We start from the raw sequence: 22,621 nt of genomic DNA on the forward strand, positions 1-22,621 counted from the left end.
GAGTGTCTTGAAGAAAACTGTCTAATGCCCAACCGTGGGAACAACCTTAGTTCTGAAGCATACACTGCTGAAATTGTTTGACGTATATTTATTTTTAAGGTCTATTTTATTGCAGACTAGCTAACCCAGCAGACTTTGTAGTGCCTCAATCGATAAATAAAATACCTAAAATTTTGTATAAAATAAATTTAAAACAAACAAAAGGAATACGTTCGACGGGGGACACATCAAAGGGAAAACAAAATTGTTATTCCGAGCATTTTCATATTTATCTACCTTTTAAACCTTCTCTGGACTTCCACAAATAATTCAAGACCAAAATTAGTTAAATCGGTCCAGCCGACTAACGAACAGCAATTCATTTTTATATATATAGATTATTCTCAATGGCGAAATTTACTTACCCGAATTCAATCAGTTCAACATGACCGAAGCCACGCGTACTGTTGATGACGTACAGAATTTGTTCACTTTAAATAGGTAAGTTTGTTGATCACACGCCTAATGTTGAATTATCAGCGAATTTCCCAACCGGTTTCAAAATCATTAAAGGCATGATCTTAAAATATGAAGTGAAACTGTGAGATGTATTATAAGGTACGGTACTAAGGCAGGGCTGGCACGAATGTTACGAAAAATAATTTATTTCTATCCTTAGAAAAAAAAAATTTTTTTTCTTTTTATATCGTACATTTTGCATCAATTAAAATTTTTAACCATTAACTATTTTTTATGAAATACACTTATGTTTTTGTTTTTTTTATCAAATATAGGTTGTGACAATTATTGGTTGCAAAGACATCAAAAGGAAATTTATTTACAATACATATACATATATTATATACATATAATACATTAGACTCAGCTCTAAGCTTTAGAGTGACTACTAAAAAATTATAATTGTACATTATTACTCTTGAGATTGTGAGACGGCTAAGGTAGAGGCCTGCCTATTTTTGCCATAAAGACTCATGCGGTCCAGTTCGAATGTCTGCGTTTTACACCATATCAGCCTTGAGCTAATCTGACTATCACTACATAGTATAAAATAAAGTCGCTTTCTCTGTCCCTATATCCCTATGTATGCTTAAATCTTTAAAACTCGGATGCTCGGAACTCGGAAAAACCGCATCGGATTTTGATGCGGTTTTTTTTAATAGACTCTTCATTCACTCTAATGAAGAGGAAGGTTATATGTATAATAACATCCATTAAATAGTAAGAGAAATCAATAATAAATTACAGTTTCGGAAGCGAAGCGAAGGCGGGTCGCTAGTAATAGAATAAAACAATTTTTTTTTTTTGCTGAAGCACGTTATCAAAAGAATGAAAAATACATACATATTATTATTATAATAGCATGAAGCGACTCCGCCTATTTATGTGCCAACCCTAGCGACAAGGCACGAAGCGAACAGGTTCTCCGTAGTCCAAGTAACCAATATATTCTTACGAAGCACGCTCTGTGCCATACCCGTGAACCGAGATAATACTACTGTGTATATTCTTGCGCATACATCGCATTCATCGGTCGATATGGATGTGAATTCACTTGTTTTGATTCGAGAATCTTCATTATTGTTTTTTCTTTTGTGATTAAAAAAGTTTTAAGCCTGCGTTGTATTATGTTTCATTCCATATTCGTGTCTTAGGCTCGTCTTATGAGACCTTACAGGTTAGTATAACCTGTCAACTTGTCCAGAAGCGATGAGTTTTGATCTGAAGGACCAAATTGCGAGTATTGGTTCTGGGAGTTGGGATTGAGTTGTTTATTTGCAGGCGTATTTTTGCGGAAAAGCAGTCTCATACGCCGTACTTAAGATGTAATATTCACGTAGTGACGTGTGTGGGCATTGGTAACCATTAACATTAGGTTGTTCAAACGAGGCTTGTGGAGAGTACTAAATGGTATGAGCGACGGTAACCACTCACCATCAGGTGGAGCGTATGCTCATCTGCCTGTACGGACAATAAAAAAAAAATCGGCTCGTTCACGCATTTATGCAAAATATAATTAATAAAAATGCTGTGTTTTTTTGTGTATAGCTGTGTAAACTAACCCATGGTATTTGTTATGCTTATAGGCACGAGATGGGAAGTGAAATAAAACCTTCTGGTACGAGATGGAAATTTCTGGGATGAAAGAATCGCGACTGGTGCACAGACCTTTGGCGCTTGGCTATGACGGATGGCCAAGCAATTTAGTCTTTAAAACTTTGATATTGCATTCTTAGCTTAACGATTTTAACGTAAATTGTCGTAACAAAATCTTGAAACAAATAACAGCATCAAAATTCTTGTAAACATTAACATACAGTGTCGGGTCGTCATAAATCATGACCCATGCAGTTCGTTAGGTGCGCGTCTTCGCACCGCGGGGATCCGCTTTCAGTTCCCGACGTAACAACAACACGTGCTCTTTACATTGAACTTACTTTGTGCTGAACGAGGATTTATTTAGCAGTTTTTATCAAGTGACACTTCCTTAGACGCGTTAAGAGTAAAATTTAACTCGCGACAGATTCGTTACAGCTAGAGAGAAAAGATACAATTTAGGAAAAGCGAGAGTGAGAAAATAGATAGAGCGTCTCGCGAACCACTTGACCGTGGAGAGAGGGAAAGGACAAAGCGAGCTAGGTCGTTTCTCTTATACACAGCATTCCCTATTACAAAAGAGATTTGATTTAAGAATGAAAAATGAAGAAAGCTACAATACTACACACCGCAAAAGAAGTGAAACTTCTTTCACGTGTACCAAGTTGCACGCGAACCATTTTTTTGACAGCCTTTTTAGATTCCCGCTTTAGACAAAAGTAGGTCGGAAAACTAATGAAACAAGATCTGCCTAGCTAGATTTCACGGTAGAATAATCAGCTTCCCTTGTATCCATACGCAACGGGAACTTTCAATGTAATTTTCACTCATCTCAAAGACGTCTGTTAAGCTTGAAAATTAGGGCTCGTGTCAAGAGCCTACAGTGAAACAAATACTACTTTTTTGTTGACATTTGAATTTTGTACAAACTAAATATCCACGGAAGACTCCTTGGTCGCGTTGGTATGCGAAACATCAAGAAAAAAAAAGAACCGCGAAATTAACCCGCGTAGCAGCTTTAATTATATCTACGACTCGCAAAAACCCAAGAAAATACTAAATTATTTCTTGATTCTTGATTGAAATTGAATTATTTCTCACTTGAATGGAAATGTCACGATGTTTCGAACGAATTCAAGAATAATTTTCTAAACCTATTTTTCATTGACTGAATTGACATTTTATTCAAATTTTGATTGCGAATTTTTGTTTTATTTTGAATTCACAAATATGTTTTAGAGACATTCGTTGCTACTGAACAAACATTATAGCAAAAAAAAGTATAAAAAAAAAAAATTGCCGCGAACATTGCAGAAAAAAAAAACAAAAGTCGAGACCAAGGTGTTTGACAGTGCAGCCAAAAAATCAAACGTTATTGATTTTCAGATTTAATTAGGATCCTCAAATTAAGTCTTATGTTAAGATAAAAATTAATGTCTCTTTTTTCAAGCGTCAGACGAGCCAATTTTTTAAAATTGTTAGCATTACGGCCAAGTTTTTTTCTTAGTACGAGCCTTGTTTAATGGGCGGACATAATGAACATAGTTCATAATATCTACATTTAGCGGAATTTATAGCAAAATTAGGCAGAAATTCACTATTTATTATAATAGAAAAGCTTTGAGTGTTTTAATTTCACAATTCAACAAAGAATGTTATTTTCTATCTCAGGTTTATGTGTCTTTAAAAATAAATGCGTGCGTCATTTTGATAAACAAATAAGATCATTTAAATTTTTTGTAGCTTAGAATTTTGTGGCTTTGATTTTTCTAACACTTCTATCTTTATGTAAACGTTGTAGTGTGAGGAGGGGGGGGTTCTAAAAAGGCTTGAATGCACTGTCTGAAAGAAGATATGCGAGGGTATGTGAGTGCAGAGGTGACGTATGACAGACCTGAACGGAAAAATGGAGCATGCTGCGTCATCCCCGCATAATGATGGATAAGGGCAAGAAGAAGACGTTAATACCGTCATGGTGGAAGTTACTCGTGGTTATAAGTTGTGGTGGGTAGCCATCATGGTAAGATATTTGACAGATGCCTGAATCTCGTTTGAGACATTTTATAGATAAGCTTGCATATATACAATTTCCGAACAACAACGTTGCGGCCTATCTCCTAGCAATATCATCCGCTCGGTGGAAAGTTTGTGGCGGACCTCCCTAAAGAGGTAAACAATTCCTTAGAAAAAAATGGTACCCGCCCGCGGAATTCGAACACTCGCCCTAACCGCTCGATACGAGCACCCGATATCTTACCCTTTAAGCCACGAAGACATCCATACCCGTATGAATATGTAAGAAGTATATAAGTTACGAATTTAACATTCCTATTTCATTAAGATAAAAGATCTGGTTTGCATTTTTCATACGATACGATCATTGACGTCTTCATTTCAATTAGTAACAGCGGATATCGTCATTATTTATGGCTATTCTTTTGATTTCTGAGAAACGGCCGTTTTATTCATTAAACTCGGACGATAGTGGCACCGTTGCCTTTATTTTGTTATTTTAATTTACCGAAAGACTCGTGCGTAACAATTTATGCTTGCTTCGCTTTCGCGTTATATCATTAATTCAGTTTATCTAAGAAAATTTATGACGTCTTACAACAAGAATTTCAATTTTTTCTTACGAATTTTTTTTATTGCCCTTGTATGCAGATGTGCATACAGCCCATTTAATGGTGGGTGGTTACCGTCGCCCATGGACTTCAGCAATGCCAGGGTCAGAGCTAAGCCGCTGCCTACCGTTAAGTACTCTCATTTATTACTACAATGAATTGCTTAATCATTATGACCGTAAAACCAGCATGAGTTGATATTGCGAGTACAAAAATCGAGAATGATATGTTATGCCTAATTCATGCAAATAGAATAAACTAAAAATTAAATTAAAGACGTATTCACTTTTGACATCACTGTCGTACTTTATTTAGAAAAAAAAAAAAAACTAAATAATGTACTTTCTCTGAACCACGAATTCAAGTATTTCGTAACACCGCATGCAAAATATTACCTAGTTTATTTAAATCAACTAATAAATAAATAAAAACACAATTCGGATCAAAAATTCTTAAAAAAATTTACGTCATTTTCTGTAATGCCACCCAAAAAAAAGGTGTCAGTTTGACTGTAAAAAGTTAATTATCAAATAGTTTTACCGTGGCCGGGCCCGGCCGACGATACATCATCCGAAGCGAGGAGAATAAATCACTCGGTGATTGATAGTCTTGTACATCTTAGGTTCGTAGTAAGCTTGTTTTTTGATCCGACACAAATGATTTTACACTTTGATTTCGTTTTTGACGCCATTACATTTCGGGTCTAACTCCCTAACGGGCTGGATTTCGTGTTGATGTCGACTATTGTCCGTCGGAATTCTCCATCCAGTTTGATAGTGTACATATGTTTGAGGTATTTTTTGACTTAATTCATATTGAATCTAAATCATCCAATAAATGATTTTAAGGGAGCTTCAACTTAAATTTCATATCCATAAGCACGGAGCCTTGTAAACGGAACTGTGGGACCATTAAAACTAGACGCATAATAAGTCGATGATATCTCGTTTTGTCGCGGTGAAATTCAATATTCCCAACGTGAAGCTAATGTTTACAGTGAAAACTTATCAAGTTTCTAACAACTATTGAGCCGCGCGACCCGTCCCATAACCATATACGTGCATTACCTGCCCTAACAAGTCGTACCTGCCCGGATTAGTGCCATTTCGTATTGTATTTGGCCCCCGATTCTCATGCAAATCGTTTTGACAAAACGTGCGGAAATATAATTAGCTTAGGTCGCCCAGGGCCTTGTCCATGCGAAGACCGGTTGGTTTGTTGTCTACTATTTTTAATTAATGTTTTCGTACAGGCGTAACTCTTGACCGATGTCCGGCGAGGGGTGTCCGACAGATTTCGCAACCCGTGGGAAACGATCTTGAAGCACGTCCGATCGTATCTTTATGCGGCCAGCACAACAGTTTTCCGAGAATGAGAACCATTACAGAGCTGGAGAGTGGAGAGTCGTACGAAACATGTCACAGTTATTATGATCACTAGAAATGATAATATCTTTCGGTTGTGACGCAGCCACAGTGCAGGCCGCTGCGTACCGACTCATGCTAGCCGCTGTCTGATCGTTGACGCGATTGTAGCTTAATAACGCAGGTAAATCCCGAAGAGACATTTCTAGAATTTTTACTCCTTGTTTTGATCATATATGTGGATGGCGTTGCCCGATATAGAACGCAAATACGTTAAGATTCTCACGGTTCGATCTACGATCGGCAAACTAGACTGGTCTAATCCAAACAGACCATTACGGTCAGTTGGTCAACAATGACCGCACCTGGGCTAAAGACGCGAATCGACACCCTCCTCAAAGCGGAACGTCGATCCTTCTGACATTTGCATTGTGATACTAAGGCGTGCATAGGGTGTTTACTTTTTTGAAAGAACAACCGAAGCAAATATTGCAGTAATTTGCAACCCTTGGGAACGCGGCGATATTTTTGACGTGTCCTATGGGCCAACAATGCTACTATATTGTTTAGTATCCGCCGGACAAAACCGAAGTTTCCGCTCGGATTATATCGAAGGCAGTCATTCCATCAACGTGACAGATTGAGGTAACTAACTCATAATTTCTTGCCAGTATTATTACTGCTATTTTATGTCAGTTAGAAGTCGCGGGCAATTAATTTCAAGACAGGTTAGGTATTACTTAACGTATGACAGAACACTTCATTACCGTACTTGATTGAAAAGGAATTGTGTGAGGAAAAACTCTGAATATCAATATTGAAAAATATCGTAGTAATGCCAGCAAAACGTAAGGTACAAATTCAATTGCCCTTTAAACCAGCTGATTAGGATTCATAGCGAAACGCCCGAGGGAGTGTATCGGGTGCGATACCAGAGATTTTTCTAAATGACCGGTCCCACACAAAAACTTATTAAGATATCCCAAACAATGAGCTTCGTGATTGATGCGCCCCAAACAAAAGGTATAGAAGCCATTGTTCAGGAAACAACTGACGTACACACTTTTTATGATATGCACTTATTTAATAAACCGGTCCGCGTAATGTGGTTAATTAATCAATACGTACGGCGCTTTGTTTGCTCCGATTATGAGCAATTTAATATTATACTGGTATTAGAACACCACTTTAGTATTAAAAAACACATAAAAGTAATAATAATTGATAATTTAAACGTAACAAACAAGGTACGAATATACAGATATTATACTCCATGCTAAACTAGGTAACCTTGTTCAATAAATCGGTCCATTTCCTTTTGGCTTATCGGGAACAATATTCTGATCTTTAGCTAGTGCAAAGATCTTCTATTCCGAGCCAGTTCGGTAAACTGATGGTCTCTTAAAGCTACTGTAAATTAGTGAGTCAGGGTTTTTCCGAATTCTCCCGATTTGCCTATAGATTTACCATGTTATAACCAAGTCAATAGAGGCCATGGTTGTAATAGCTCAATGTTCATAAAACAGTCATACTACCTTACACTTGGTTATCGTGAAACATAAAGAGCGTTATAGCGGACGATAAGCGTATCTGTATCGTATCGAAATGCAGCAGAACAATCGAGTTTAGTAGCCGACACCCCTGAATGGACCCCTTTAACCGCTAAAACGTTTCACAAAACCATCCTACCAACTACACCGTTACAAACAATAGTAACGTGAAAAAATACAAAAGGCGCATCGACGCTTCTAATCTCGACCAGATCTACTAGTTTCATATCTAAGACGATTACAAAGCGACAAAAGAGACACACTTACTTTTTTTTTCTCCTTCCTATTATTAGTTAATCTCGAATAAAAAGCGTATACAGAATCTGATCTTTTGCACCTTTCTTTTGTTTGTTGACAGCAAACAAATCGTTTGTTGGCCAAAATACGGGGTCGAGGAGTCCTAATGGGGTGCTTGAGGGTTGAATCGAGAGCAACGGGTTACCGTGTCCTTTCCGGCGTGGCCTTTGCATTATCTGCTCGGAAGTACGAGGGTCTAATGAGCCAAAGGTGGGTGTAAAAACTTTAATGTTCGGACACGAAAAAGTTACGGCCCACATTATATACGATAATGGATACAAATTGGACGGGCCCGACCACGTCGAAGGTAAATGAATAGCCGTCGTAAAAATTCTCGGAATAGTTTTGGCGAAATAATTTGATTTCGATGCAGAAGCCAAAGAGTCGCGTCGTCGTCAAACGGGTAACGTTTGGCCCCGCGTGTGCTTAATCACGGAGCCAGCGGGGTTCCGGTTGCTCTATGAACCTCTCTGCCCTCAGCCAACGTTTCCCTTACGACAAGACGGAATTATGTTGATCGCGCGCTATCTCCAAACGATCCACTTGTATAAGTTTGGATTTTATAAAAATTATAACAATTTGAATAATATATTCAAATCATGCAGACTGACAATTTAGAAGCAGCGTTCGGGTATAATTCGACATCTTTATTGCGATTCGCTGCTTAAGTCGATTTAGGTAAAAAATACATGATAAAATTGAATAGGAAATGTGGCCGCATTATAAATTCCTTTATCGAGGATACGTCATCGTCTGAATATTCATAGATACTTAATGTTATTTGCGATGGATACAATTTTGTAGGTATAAATGGACATGAACGAACCCATTAGTGTCGATCATAGGCGATGGCTTACGCCCGGTTCCAATATCCAAAAAACGAATCGTTTTATATTACGATCCGTTACAATATCTACGAATCGTAGGACAAAATAGTTCCTATAAAAACGACTCGTTTTTAAAATTACTGATGACTTGCTACTAACGGATGGGAGGGCTAACATAACGGTTCGTACTGCGTTTTGTATGGAGACTGTTGTCTGTAGTGTTCCTATATTATTTTAGAAATGTCAGTGAGCTGTCACAACTACGACGCGTAGAGCATTTTTTAACCTACCGATTTTGTTCGGTTGTGCTTTGGAATTTTTGTGTTTGTGTTTTTTCTTTTAAAATGTCGAGTTCAGAAAGTGATAACGAAGTTTTAATGTTACTGAATTCAAGCGACGATTCAAGTGATGATACGCGAAGTAATAGAGTGTATAAAACAAGAATCAATTATTATTCAGAGCTCGATAATCAGGAGTTTCAACTAAGATTTCGGCTCGACAAGCAGTCTGTGCAATTACTGTTAGGTGAAATTTATCCTTTTTTAAATGTAAAAGGAACCAGGCTCGTATTTTTAATGCCAGCTGTTAATTGGTATTTTATGAAGTAGTTAACTATTTAACACGTGATTACATGAAAATAGTATTTACTAGTTTATTTTAATTCTAGGAATCATGGAATATCTCCCTTACATTACAATTTATTAGTTTTTTTTGGTATTTTGGCGCGGTCCGGCCGACATCTGGCGTTTCCTTTGTCTCTTCATGGCGTTTTGTTCACTTTACAGTTAAAACTAAAGTAACTGTTTTTAAATTGTGAATGTTCAAATAAAATTACATATGTGATGAATTACAATTAATTTATATTATTTTAAAATATTTATGTAAAAATACTAATAAAAACTTATGTATTTTGAAAAGAGTTTTATTTCTAAAGGATCTTTGTAACACAATCATTTGCATTACCGAAACGCAGAGGGATTCGTTAGTAAGCAGCGCGCCGACGGATGCTCGTAGGTAACGCGGCAAGTAAAATAGTTTTGGAACGCTAATATACGGCTACGTATTGGTAGCATGATTACGATTAGTTGTTATAATACAATGACGATTCGTTATTTTTTGGAACCGGGCCTTAGACTGTGGATACGAGTAACGGTTCGTACCATATAAGAAAGCAAGCTTGACTGCGAAAATAGGGCAGTGGTACATTCGTAATAATTATAAGCATAAGCGAATTCAATCTAAGGTTTAATAACTACATAGTATAAAACAAAGTCGCTTTCTCTGTCCCTATGTATGCTTAAATCTTTAAAACTACGCAACGGATTTTGATGCGGTTTTTAATAGATAGAGTTGTTGAAGAGGAAGGTTTATATGTATAATAACATCCATTAAGTACTGGAGAAATCAATAATAAATTACAGTTTCCGAAGCGAAGCGAGGGCTAGTCGCTAGTCAACCTATAATTATTGACCTAACTGACATGAAGTTGAGAAAAATTTACATCTGCCAACGAAATACGACAGAGTTTATTATAGGTAGCTACTTCGCGTTTAACAAACTATAAATATCAATAGGCCGTAAAAATCTGTACCTTGGACGCTGTAAGTAGCTTTGTTACACCATAAAACTGCGGGCCAAGGTTGGGTTTTACTTTAGGAAGACCATTAGTTTTAATACATAAAAACGATGAGGTAAATTTTCATTATTTTCAAGCCTTCATTCACACCTTTTTGTCTTTCATTATAAATTTGACGTTGCTTAATTATTATTGCTCTGTCTAATCACTGGTGTACCATCAATCATTTGAATGTCTTTAAAACAATACGGATTGATAATAAAATTGTTATAATGATAGAGTATGATCGGTTTGATGTTCCAAAGTATTGGTATTTGTAAAATTGATTGACACGGGTCGTCTTTTCTTAGAGTATTTATTATTTCTGATATCGATCTTTATACACTTTAAGGAGGTGTAAGTTTTAAGGTTTTAGGGAGAAAGTGAATCAAGCAAAATATAATTTGACTGAATACATATTATGTAAGTGGTACAAAAGGTTTTTATTTAATTTAAATTTTAACCCGAAACGGGTTAAGTGATAACGTTTGAAGACTCAACATTTTTTTTATGTTTGGTAAACATCATGTTGTTAACGAGAATATTTACAAAAAAACTTTTTCTTTTCAATTTGGTTATTTTACTAACGCCACGTCAATTAATGTAGCAAAACAAAAATATTTTTGATGAGAGCATCATTTATGAGGAGCGTCGTTTCCTTTTATGAAAAAACTAGCGACCCGCCCTTGCTTCGCTTCGGAAACATTAAAACACACATGAAACCAAAAAAATAAAATAAATTTTTTATTAAAAAAGTAGCCTATGTTCATCAGGGACAATGTCGGCTTCTAATGGAAAAATAATTTTTCAAATCGGTCCAGTAGTTTCGGAGCCTATTCGAAACAAACAAACAAACAAATCTTTCCTCTTTATAATATTAGTATAGATATAGATTACAACAACATTGCCTTTTTCTAACAAGTAACGAAAATATATCGCTACTAGTTCGAAGTATGCACACAAAACTAAAAGTTCAGCTCGAAATAACTACTTGTTTAAATAAGACCTAATACCTTGATCGGTTATCTGATATTTTTGGTCTGTTAAATTTAGGACAAAAATGATACATTGATCTGTTAAATTTAGGACAAAAATAGCCTAATTTATAAAATATTGCTTTTTTTAATCATAGATAATTGACGAGAATACGTCCCTGGCTTTATGGAATTATGGCTACCCATCGCCAAATCCGCCGAATATCTTTTAAATAATTACTGTTGATAATAAATATCAACTCATTTTCTTGATTTGAAGTTCCGTTTCCCATTTCGCAATTACACTCAAAATATGTTTATGGACCAAAACAATCAACCCTAAAGATTTAAAGTAAATGCTTTTTATTGATTGATCTTCAGTTACTCAGAGCACTGTCCAAGGGCACTCCGGCTAATGACCAGATAAGATTAATGATTTAACTAATTACGTACGCGACAATCTCCGCTTTTTTGACAAATGGACTTTTAATGTATTGTATCATAATTTTTTTCGAAATATCTGTTTTCGCCACAGCCCGATACGTGGTAATTTCGGGCAAGTTTCGATTCTAAGGGGACGGAGTGCTTGAAATAGCCTTTCAATCACTTCCATTTTATCAGTCTTTTTTTTTAGGATTTAAAATCATTTTTTTATTATGTGATGTTCTATATTTCTGATTTTCGGTAATCTTGTTAACCATATCTCATTTCGAAATTCTATAGGAGAATGAACTTTAATGAATCGCAGAGAAGGACGAATGTCCTAATTCCTTCACCTATTTATTTTGAACTAGAGGTCCCCCAGTAGTCGAAATTCGACTATAATTAATTGGAATTGTAAGTTTGTACACTATTATGATTGTATTTTATACTTCTCTATATTCTCTATAAGTGTGGAAAATTTCATACTCCTCCGTCCGCGTAATTTACGTAAAAAGGTATACAAAATTTTTGCTTCACGTATTAATATATAGATTCCATAAGATTTTCTTTCAGAATAATTAGATAGGGATCTTATATATCAGCTATCAAAAGCTACTCATAATATTGCATTACGCAAAATTCAAGAAATCTTTAATCAATTTTTGTCTGATATGCTATGTGAATTTAATCTTGAATCCTGATTTTGTATGTATTATGAGTTCGCAAATTCTACTTACTTGACTGTACGCGTTTCCGATATATTTCAGTAGACACTGACTTTACAGAAAAACTCCCTATAATTATATACATAGTTAAGTTATTTGGATCAAGATGTTAAAATGATTGTAAATTTTTAAGGAACGCAATGGATACGCTACATACGTACAGGCGACACGTAGAAAAGTGAGAATTCTTCAAAACAAAAGAAACGAGAAAAGTGACATGTGATAATTTCGATTAGTTCGATTGTAATAAATCCATCAAAAACATTATTATTTGTTTTATGACAACCTTACTGATCCGTCTTTCCAACGTCCAACACTGCGCTACATTAAAACCTTAATATTAACACTTACTTGGTACTGAATTCGATGTACCGACAAACAAAAAGAAAACTTTATTAACAGAATAAAAATTAATCAATAAACTACTAATGTCTCAATATAGGCATGGTTAGTTCAAATTTCGAAGCCAATTTATTAAACAGTTAGTAAAATTTTCTTAAGGATTATTAAAAAAAAATATATAAAACACTTGTTTTGTTTTTTTGTTTATTGTAAACGTTTTTCGGACTCACCTTCTCTTCTCATGCCCATTTTGAGACATTTCCTTAGTCTGCAGAACTGACACTGGTTTCTATGGTGCTGGTCAATGGGGCAGCTCCTGTTTCCTCTGCACGAATACGTCAGGTTTCTCCGGACGGATCTCTTGAAAAACGATTTGCAGCCTGCGACAGAGATTCTAGTGTCATTTTCATTTTTTTTTTTTTTATCGCTTAGTTGTGTGGACGAGCTGACAGCTAACCTGGTGTTAAGTGGTTACTGGAGCCCATAGACATCCACAACGTAAATGCGCCACCCACCTTGAGATACAAGTTCTAAGATCTCAAGTGTAGTTACAACGGTTGCCCCACCCTTCAAACCGAAACGCATTACTGCTTCACGGCAGAAATAGGCCGGGTGGTGGTGGTGGCCGGGCCGCGCGGACTCACAAGAGGTCCTACCACCAGTAAATTGTATTAAACGACTTACACGCTCGATGAAGCTAGCATACTGACTCGGTGGTGCAGTAGTTTGCGCTCCTGACTTGACCCAAGGGTCGTGGGTTCGATTCCCGCATCGGGCAAACATTTTCTGATTAATATGTTTGCTTGCTATTTATCCGGGTGATTATTATCTATTTATGTATATATTTAAACATATATAAGTATGTTTATCAGTCTTGTGTATCCATAACACAGGTAATCCTTAATTGGGGCCGGTTGATTGTGCGTGATTTGTTCCAAGTTATTTATTATTTATAGCATAACCGATCGAAGTTACTAGCAATAGGGAGGCAGAATACAAAACCCTAAAGTTGGTTATAAAAGAATTGGCTGACCACGTCAACGTACCTCGGAATAAATTTGATGCGTCACGCGAATTGAGAATAATTTAAAAATAAAAACCTTTGCCTCTCAATTTTCTGCGTCTGGTTATAGGTGATAGCAATTGTTGTGTATTTTTTCTAATCTATCTACCAAACAGTTGTATTTTTACTGCCTAAGTGGACAAATGGTGGGTAAATGAACCCATGGTCCATGTTAATTTGGTTACCGGAGCTCTTGGACATTGTGACAGCATGTAACCTCCCTTGAGACAATCAAATTGTCAATAGCATTATATAACGGTAGTTCTTCAAACTGAAATGCACAATTGCTTTGCAGCGGACACAGGCATGACGGTGGTACCCATGAACCCATGTACCCATGACTTACAATACCATAAGTGATTAGGTAATTTTGTATTATTTTGGGGTCTTTCGGAATAATATAGCCAATGTTCACCACAATGCCAATATCGACCAGTACATCAGACCAGTACATTTTCAGTAGGCACCGGCTTGGCTCTGCCCCTGGCATTGCTGAAGTCTATGGGCGACGATAGTCACTCACCATTAGGTGGACCGTATGTTCGCACGCCTTCAAGGGCAATAAAAAAAACATCAACCACAATAGAACAAACATGCAGTATGAAACTAATATTTAATACAGTATCAACTAAAGCATACATCTCATTTCACACATGGAGCCTACGCCAGCCACAGATCAGAAGAGAAATAAGCAAATCAGAGGGTGAAAGTGAATACCTTTGCTTCCGCATTGGGGTAAATAATCAAAAAAATTAAATCGAGTCAGAAAATATTTACACTATGTCATTTCCTTCCACCCTGTATATAAAACAATGCAGTTATAGTCCGCACGGGTACATACCACCGCCCTGCCTACGGTGAAGCAGTAATGCGTTTTGGTATGAAAGGTGGGGCAGTCGTTGTACTGTTAAAACTGAGACTTAAAAAGCTTATGTGTCGAAGTAGGTGGCGGCATTTTCGTTGTAGATGTCTATGGGCTCCGGTAACCACTTAACACCAGGTTGGCCGTGAGTTCGTCCACCAACATAAGCAATAAAAAATAAATAAAAAAGTCGCATCAGAAAGAGATGCTTTAAGAAAAATTTTCAAATATTAAAATAACTATATAATGATTGTTAACAGTTAACACCAATATCATGAATACATTAAGTTCGGTATTTGCGATAAAAAAAAATACGTTCCTGGATTGCACGATTATTTACATAAGCCTTGCTGCTTTCGTGCGGATAAGAATCAAAATGGCTCGGCAAGGTTTCTTCGAATAGTAAAATACAATTTGTCGTGTTAGAATTTTCAATACAATAATATGAGGTTCAGGTATATGTAGTTGTAAATTATCAATGGTTATAATTTATATATTGGGTAATGTAATCATTTATGGCAAATTGTCACGATGTTTTTAATCAAGATAAATTTTAATATCTTCTTCTTCTTCTTTTAGATAATTTGGCTCCAACGCCTTTGCCATTGATTTTGCCAATGTCAAAGTATTTACAAAAATGACAGGTGCTTAGAGAGGGAAAAAATTACTAAATCTAAATACAAATAAATTTGGTCGGTATTTCCATACGTGAATCTGTGGTTTTAAAAACAGCACAAACAAATATATGTTAGACTAACTACTTTAGAGATAAATATTATTAGCAGATAAAAATTAACACAGAATATTTACATGTTTAGAATAAACTAAAGTTAATAAACAATTAATATTAATAGGCCGGGGAATGTCATTGGGAAGGATATCATAAAGAGGGGATACGATATTGGGGCAGTCGAAGAATTTTAATATCTTGTTTATCTAAATACTTGAAAAAGTAGTCATAATTAATGATCTTTTAATTTGTGAGTTCAGAAATGTCATATAAATCCCGACATAGTTACCTCTGTCGCAACACTCGGAGAATTTAGAAAATTTCTAATAATCTACTAAATACTTTATTAAAATGCAAACCGTACCGTTACCGTAAAAAAAAAATCGTTCTTTTTTTGTAATCAATACATTGCCGGTTCATTGTATCGGAAGTCAATTTTATTCGTGTGTAGTAAATTATTGGTGCTTCTCTCGATCCGTTCGTATTCCGTAGCGGTCGGAGGTAAATTGTGTATCGTTTAATTAGAATTAAACGCATTAAATTATTCAAATCCAGGCCTCATCGTTGCGCGGTTACGCTACGCATGATATTTGGACATTACAATAGAGAACCGTTTTAAATGAGATCTTAAGGTCCAGTAGACACTCACTTTATTAAAGGTCAAATAAAATTACAAATACATTTTTGTGGGTTGTACCCGTAAAAAGCCATATCATCTTTTTACGTCAGCGATGCGTGGTAGATTTATCTGTTATGATTAAGCTTAGAATGTTTCAGAGACTCTCAAACTAAACGATTATGCAACGCATACTGATAGTTTGATGAAACTTTTACGAAAATCACGAGAGCTTAAGCCGCTGTTGTCGCTGACTGCGTGGGGACACCGCGATTTTCCCATACCCGATCCTGTAGACCGAATGGTAAACACTAGATATAGCCCTAAACACATCATTATGAATCCTCCCGATCCATCACCGTCACCGTCCTCGTCGAACCCGTCGCTCGCGACGAAGGGCTCGACGAGTGAATTAACCCGTAGACACAGTCCACTGAGTTTCTCGCCGGATCTTCTCAATGGGTCGCGTTTCCGATCCGGTGGTAGATTCTGCGGAGCACTGCTCTTGCCAGGGCCAGTGTTAGCAACACACCTGGTATGAGCCCCGTAAGCTCACCTACACGTCAAGGAGAAGCTGATATAGCCTCTCAAAGCTATCAACACAGGTAGGAAAAAAAAACCATTTTCGGAAATAAATTAAGGAATAGATAAACGAATTATGTGACCATCCATATAACACATACTAATATATATTTGACGGGTTAATAATGCGATTCTCACATTTAATCAGTTCGTAATATTTCGACGTGTTGCCAGAGCTATGGTCTACGGATAGACATTAGGGGCAGACAAGACTGCCTAACTTCGTCCTAGTCCGTTTTTAGATGTTACCATTAGAACTCGATGATTCGCCCGACAATATACTCGTGGTACTGATACATAATGGTTTTTATTATTTTTATTACTGTTTTCGTTAACTGTTCTTATCAATCCAAAGTGGAATCATTGAAACTAATATTTTTGTGACAAATTAAATACTACATATTGCTTTAGATTTAACTAATAGCGACAATAAATATTAATGGTTTGCTCAAGGAACTACTTCCTAGATGATCGGAATAATAAGCTGATTTCTTTTATTAGGTAATGTAAATTTATGACATTTCATATAACTTAAAAGGTTTCGTGGTAGCGAAATTCAAATTTAAACGGTAATTCTCTCCTGTGTTGCTACTAAGCGATCTATATACATATCTATATCTAGCTATTTTCCATTTGAATACAACTGATTTGTATCACCCGATTGCAACGTTTTTCGTCCTGTCATTTTGGGACATACTCATAGTATGGAACCTTCAGCGTCAAGTAGGGCAAATGTAGTTACAAATTCCACCTTCTATCTTGAGATGGCATTCACTGGCACGTTGGTGGTGGTGGTGGCATTTAACACCATGTGGAACGTAAACTGGTCAGCGAACCTAGAGCAACAGTAAAAAGGGAGCAAACTAGTGAAGTTCGACGAAAGAAAGTTCAAGACGTAAATAAATTTCAACTTTAACCCTTTGACTGTCATATAGGTCACCGATGTCCTACGTGACGCACAAATTTTGCCTTCTTTTTTGATTTTTATCTATATTTTAGATTTGATTTCAGATTTTAGATTTGTCTTTTTCATAGTCTACTAGATATTAACAGAAATCGACATAATTACTTCACTGCTCTACGTAGGGCACGAAAAAAAAAAGGGCACCGGTGACCTACATGTCAGATAAAGGCTCGACAAAGTATTTTCTTTAGTTTTCGCGAGTGGGCATAAGTTTTTTTTTTCTATGGTTGAAAGATTACTGTTGGCCCGGAGGCCTTTCCAGTTTCACCAGGACAGGTAGGCGAGCAAAGGCTCAGCCAGGACAGTGCGCATAAGTAAAGGTAGTTTAAATGAAAAAATTGACGGTAGTTAAATTTTCGTATATCGCCTAGTAACATCTGAGTTGTCTGCGACCACGACTACGTACTGTAGACTTAACAATATATTTGAAGCATCCGAAGCAATATGATGACAATAAAAAAAAGCCAAGATTAAACATTTAAAAATTAGTTTTAATTATGTCCATAAAATACTTCATTTTACAGGCGTCGGTACGTACAGCTGTTATTTTTGTTTATGCATTAAAAATAATATATCTAAAGTGCCGCCATAAATTGTCCATAAACATCAAACACGACGACATTTTTAGTTTTATGTTGTTGCAGACCGTACGTTTTGCTGGAATTTGCAAGAATGTTCGCTTACATTTTATTATATTGCTTGTTTATTATAAAAACAAATGTATTTTTACTTAATAAACGTCGACTTACTGGAATGGGATGAGGCGTCGTGTTTATACTTCGCGATTAAAGGTTTTATCTCTAGATATACATAATTTTTTTTTTAAATTGTTTAGATGGATGGACGAGCTCCCCCGGTGTTAAGTGATTACTGGAGCCCATAGACATTTACAATGTAAATGCCGCCACCCACCTTGAGATATAAGTTCTAAGGTCTCAAGTATGTTTACAACGGCTGCCCCACCCTTCAAAGCATAAGATCGAAGTTCCAATCTTCTTATATTTCAGGCCTTATATCTTTAGACTAGATTGTGGGTTTACTCTATTCATAGGCAATAACAAAAGAACCTTTACTGTTTAGGACACCAGCTGTCATTGCTCTTCTAAAGATATCTAACATAAAAATAAGTGTTTCGGCATATTCTCTGTTCCGAGACTATATCCCGTTAGAAAGTCTGCACGTACGGCGGAAGATAAGCTCTAGCGATATTAGGGTGGCCATAATTTAGGCAGGAAAACGGACAAATTTTTTTTAAATACTTTTCTAGAATATATTTAGGAAGTCTGAAATGAAGTAAAGCAGCGTCTGAGTTTCGCATTTAGGGATCTTTTCCTAACACCCTGTATGTATTGGTGCGTTAAAATGAAAATGTCTATTACGGTATACGAGATTAAAAAATAAATACAAAATAAATAATAGTTTAAAAAAACTAAAACAATACGCTTTTATAGAAAATCCCACTAAAAAATAGTTTTTTTTTTTAATTATTTAATTAATTTTAATAAATTTAAAGCACCCCACGCGTTTTTTTACAATAAAATCATATTTTCTTACACTATTTTTAAATCAAATTTATTAAAATTTATTTTCTATTTTTTAGTGGGATTTTCTATAAAAGCGTATTTTGTTAGTTTTTTTAAACTATTATTTATTTTTCTTTTTTTAGTTGAATTTAAATTTTTTTTAAAATTTTTTTTCTTAATATTGAATTGTCATCGGTCCTTAATAAGTATACCAAATTTCGAGTTAATCCGACGTTTTGAAGGTGGTCACAATCATGTTCAAAGATTCCGTTACAAACATATATACTAGCATACATACCTACGTCTGAAGCTAATAAAAGCGTATTAAATAAAACAATTTAAAATACTGACAATCAAGTAAGTGTAGGTTCGATCAGTAAAATATCTATAATACGTATATTTGCGCTATTGACAGGTCGCCTTTTTCAAATGCCCTACCGTTTCTGAGTCTAAATCTGTTTGGCCAATTTTACGAATGTCCAATTCTGGTCATAAACGTTTGGCCACTTCGAAGATAGGCTGAATATTCCTAGCGGTTGAAAAGCTTGTTAGCCGAGAAATATCGTTTATCTGTACCACGTATCGAGGCCTCATCCTCATCTTATTTGTTTTTATACGCTTTATAAAACAGATTATTTCTTGATACCCGCGTTCGGGCTTGTCGAATTATGTTACTTTAAGGTTCGGTACTTGGGAAGTACAAGTGCGATACTGACATATTTTTTTATTCCTTAGATTGCTGGACGAGCTCACAGCCCACCTGGTATTAAGTGGTCACTGGAGCCCACAGACATCTACAACGTAAACGCGCCGCCCGCCTTAAGATATAAGTTCTAAGGTCTCAAGTATAGTTACAACGGCTACCCCACCCTTCAAACCGAAACGCATTACTGCTTCACGGCAGAAATAGGCGGGGTGGTGGTACCTACCCGCGCGGACGCACAAGAGGTCCTACCACCAGTAACATCCGACGCTTCGTTTAGAAGGTATAGAGGTTAGTGACCTTTATTATTTTATCTGCGGCTCTGAGCTGGATGTGGTAATCGGGATCTGGATGTACTTATTAATTTGTTTCTTTAACATTGCAGTTATTGTTGAATGTGAAACATTTGAATGTCAAGAAAAGCAGCAAGCTACTCAGACCTACTATTTAGTTTAATGGAACGAAGCTTGAATGAGGTCAACACATCAGTTAGGTAGCTTTTTTTTATTATTTTTTGCCTAATTAAAAATCTCTGGCCCCTTTGCAATAAGGTACATTTTATCACGACATAAAATTGGATTTATGACATCTGAAATCGTAATCGATTCTAACGTATCAATCTATACGAAGGTATTAAGATAAGATTTCTTAATGTGGTTGATCTATAAAATGTATTTACTGGTCTTGGGGTCCCATGAGAAAGAATGAAAAAAATTACACACTAATTTTACTGGCGACGTCCGTCTTGTGAGCCCGCACGGATCGGTACCACCATCCGGTATATTTTCACCAAAAAGCACTAATAAATTCCAGTTTAAAACAACAGACTTAATAGTAGATACCATAGTATTCAATTAAGTCTTAATCCTGATGCTTCAAGATGGTAACGGCATTCACGTCTAGGATGTTTAGAAGCTCCAACTAGATCGTGAGCTTGTTTATCAGACTATGACATAAAAAAATATCCACAAAGGGCTTTGCAGAAAGTTCGACCTTATATTTTTTTACTGCTTAGATGGATGGACGAGCTCACAGCCCACCTGGTGTTAAGTGGTTACTGGACCACATACACATCTACAACGTAAATGCGCCGCCCACCTTGAGATATAAGTTCTGAGGTCTCAAGTATACTTACAACGGCTGCTCCACCCTTCAAACCGAAACGCATTACTGTTTCACGGCAGGAATAAGCAGGGTAGTGGTACCTACCCAAGCGGACTCACAAGACGTCCTACCACCAGCAGTATTTTTGCTATTACTATAATTAAAACTAATGCATCTATTTGGCGCTCATCCGGAGAAAGGGGCTTATTATTATGCCTATAAAATCTAAAGCGAATTCTACTAGTAAATCCGCGTCTAGAATTTACAACTCGGCCCTGAGAACGCAAAGGCTCCCAATTACCGCTATCTCTGAGAACATCTTGCAAATTGTGAAGATACAGAGTGCATTGACATCGTGTTTCGCTTTGAAGATCGCAAACATAGTTATTTCAATGCCCTTTTTATAAAATTTGGGATAGGTATTGCTGTGTTAACGATTTTTTTTTGTATTGCTTACATGGGTGGACGAGCTCACAGCCCACCTGGTGTTAACTGGTTACTGGAGCCCATAGACATATACAATGTAAATGCGCCACCCACCTTGAGATATAAGTTCTAAAGTCTCAATACAGTTACAACGGCTGCCCCACCCTTCAAACCGAAACGCATTACTGCTTCACGGCAGAAATAGGCAGAGTGGTGGTACCTACACATGCGGACTCACAAGAGGTCCTATCACCAATAAAACTCAGTGGTGTTGTAGTTCCTCTGCGTGGTATAGGGTTGAGCGTTTGATTCCCACATCGGGCAGCCGTGTGGCGATCAGGTTTGTTTGTTTTCTGTCAGGATGTTTAATATGTATTTAATAATATATTTAAATGTATATCAGACCGTGATTTTCATAGTATAGGAAATCTGTGTCTTGTCCACGGATATATTTTCATTTTTGAAGTGAAAAAACCTTTTTGTTGAATTGTCATTATTTAAAACTCATTGAAACGACATTAAGAAGAGGTTTCTATAAGATTTAGCCTGCGAGAAAACGAGATACATAATATGTATGAAGAGAAACGAGATACATATCATGAAAGTATCAATTCTATCGCTTATGTATTATGCGTATCGCTTATGTATATATATATTTTATAATTATTCTCTATTACAATACTATTGATATTACGTATCTCAAAATTCACGAACTTTTGGGCTTTAAAATCAAAGGGATCGCATACCTGCAGTAAAAGAAGAAAAATTAAGTAGATTTTATTTTTCTGATTATATGTAATTACATTGAATCGTCAAGGCCCTAGTAAACGGTCAACAAGTATACGTGGCGACCCACAAGCATTAGTAATTATGTAACAAGACAACTTTACGGCCAGTTAAACGTTCGACACATCGGTGTGAAATAGTTTTTATTGCTTGTAATTGTTCGACGGGTAGCTAGCTAGCAGTAGGTTCCGATGTGCTTACAGAAACTCACATTGACTTATGTCTTTTTTTTTTGCTGATATCCTTGAGAGGCAATTTCTGCTACGCCTTGACGTATAGGTGACTTTTTTTTTTCCTGCCTAAGCTGAGAGCCTTGAAAGGCTATATCACCGTAGCCTTAACTAATAGGTGAGCTCACGGGGCTCAAACCTGACGACGTTGCTTACGCAAACCCTAGCAAGAGCCGTGCTTCGCAGAATCCACCACC

General features: G+C 36.4%; 1 protein-coding gene across 1 annotated transcript in view; it reads right to left on the minus strand.

Moving 5' to 3' along the window:
• LOC692505 (steroid receptor seven-up, isoforms B/C) overlaps positions 1–22,621 on the minus strand; it is a gene marked incomplete at its 5' end in the record, with an annotated part of 147,548 nt that overhangs the window by 108,667 nt on the left and 16,260 nt on the right. Inside the window, one exon of the mRNA XM_004929665.5 lies at positions 13,066–13,215. Within this exon, the coding sequence (XP_004929722.2) occupies positions 13,066–13,215 (150 nt within the window). The remainder of the gene's footprint in view (positions 1–13,065; positions 13,216–22,621) is intronic.

Source organism: Bombyx mori, chromosome 21 (genome assembly GCF_030269925.1).
Source record: "Bombyx mori chromosome 21, ASM3026992v2".
In the NCBI taxonomy this organism is placed as follows: Eukaryota; Metazoa; Arthropoda; class Insecta; order Lepidoptera; family Bombycidae; genus Bombyx; species Bombyx mori.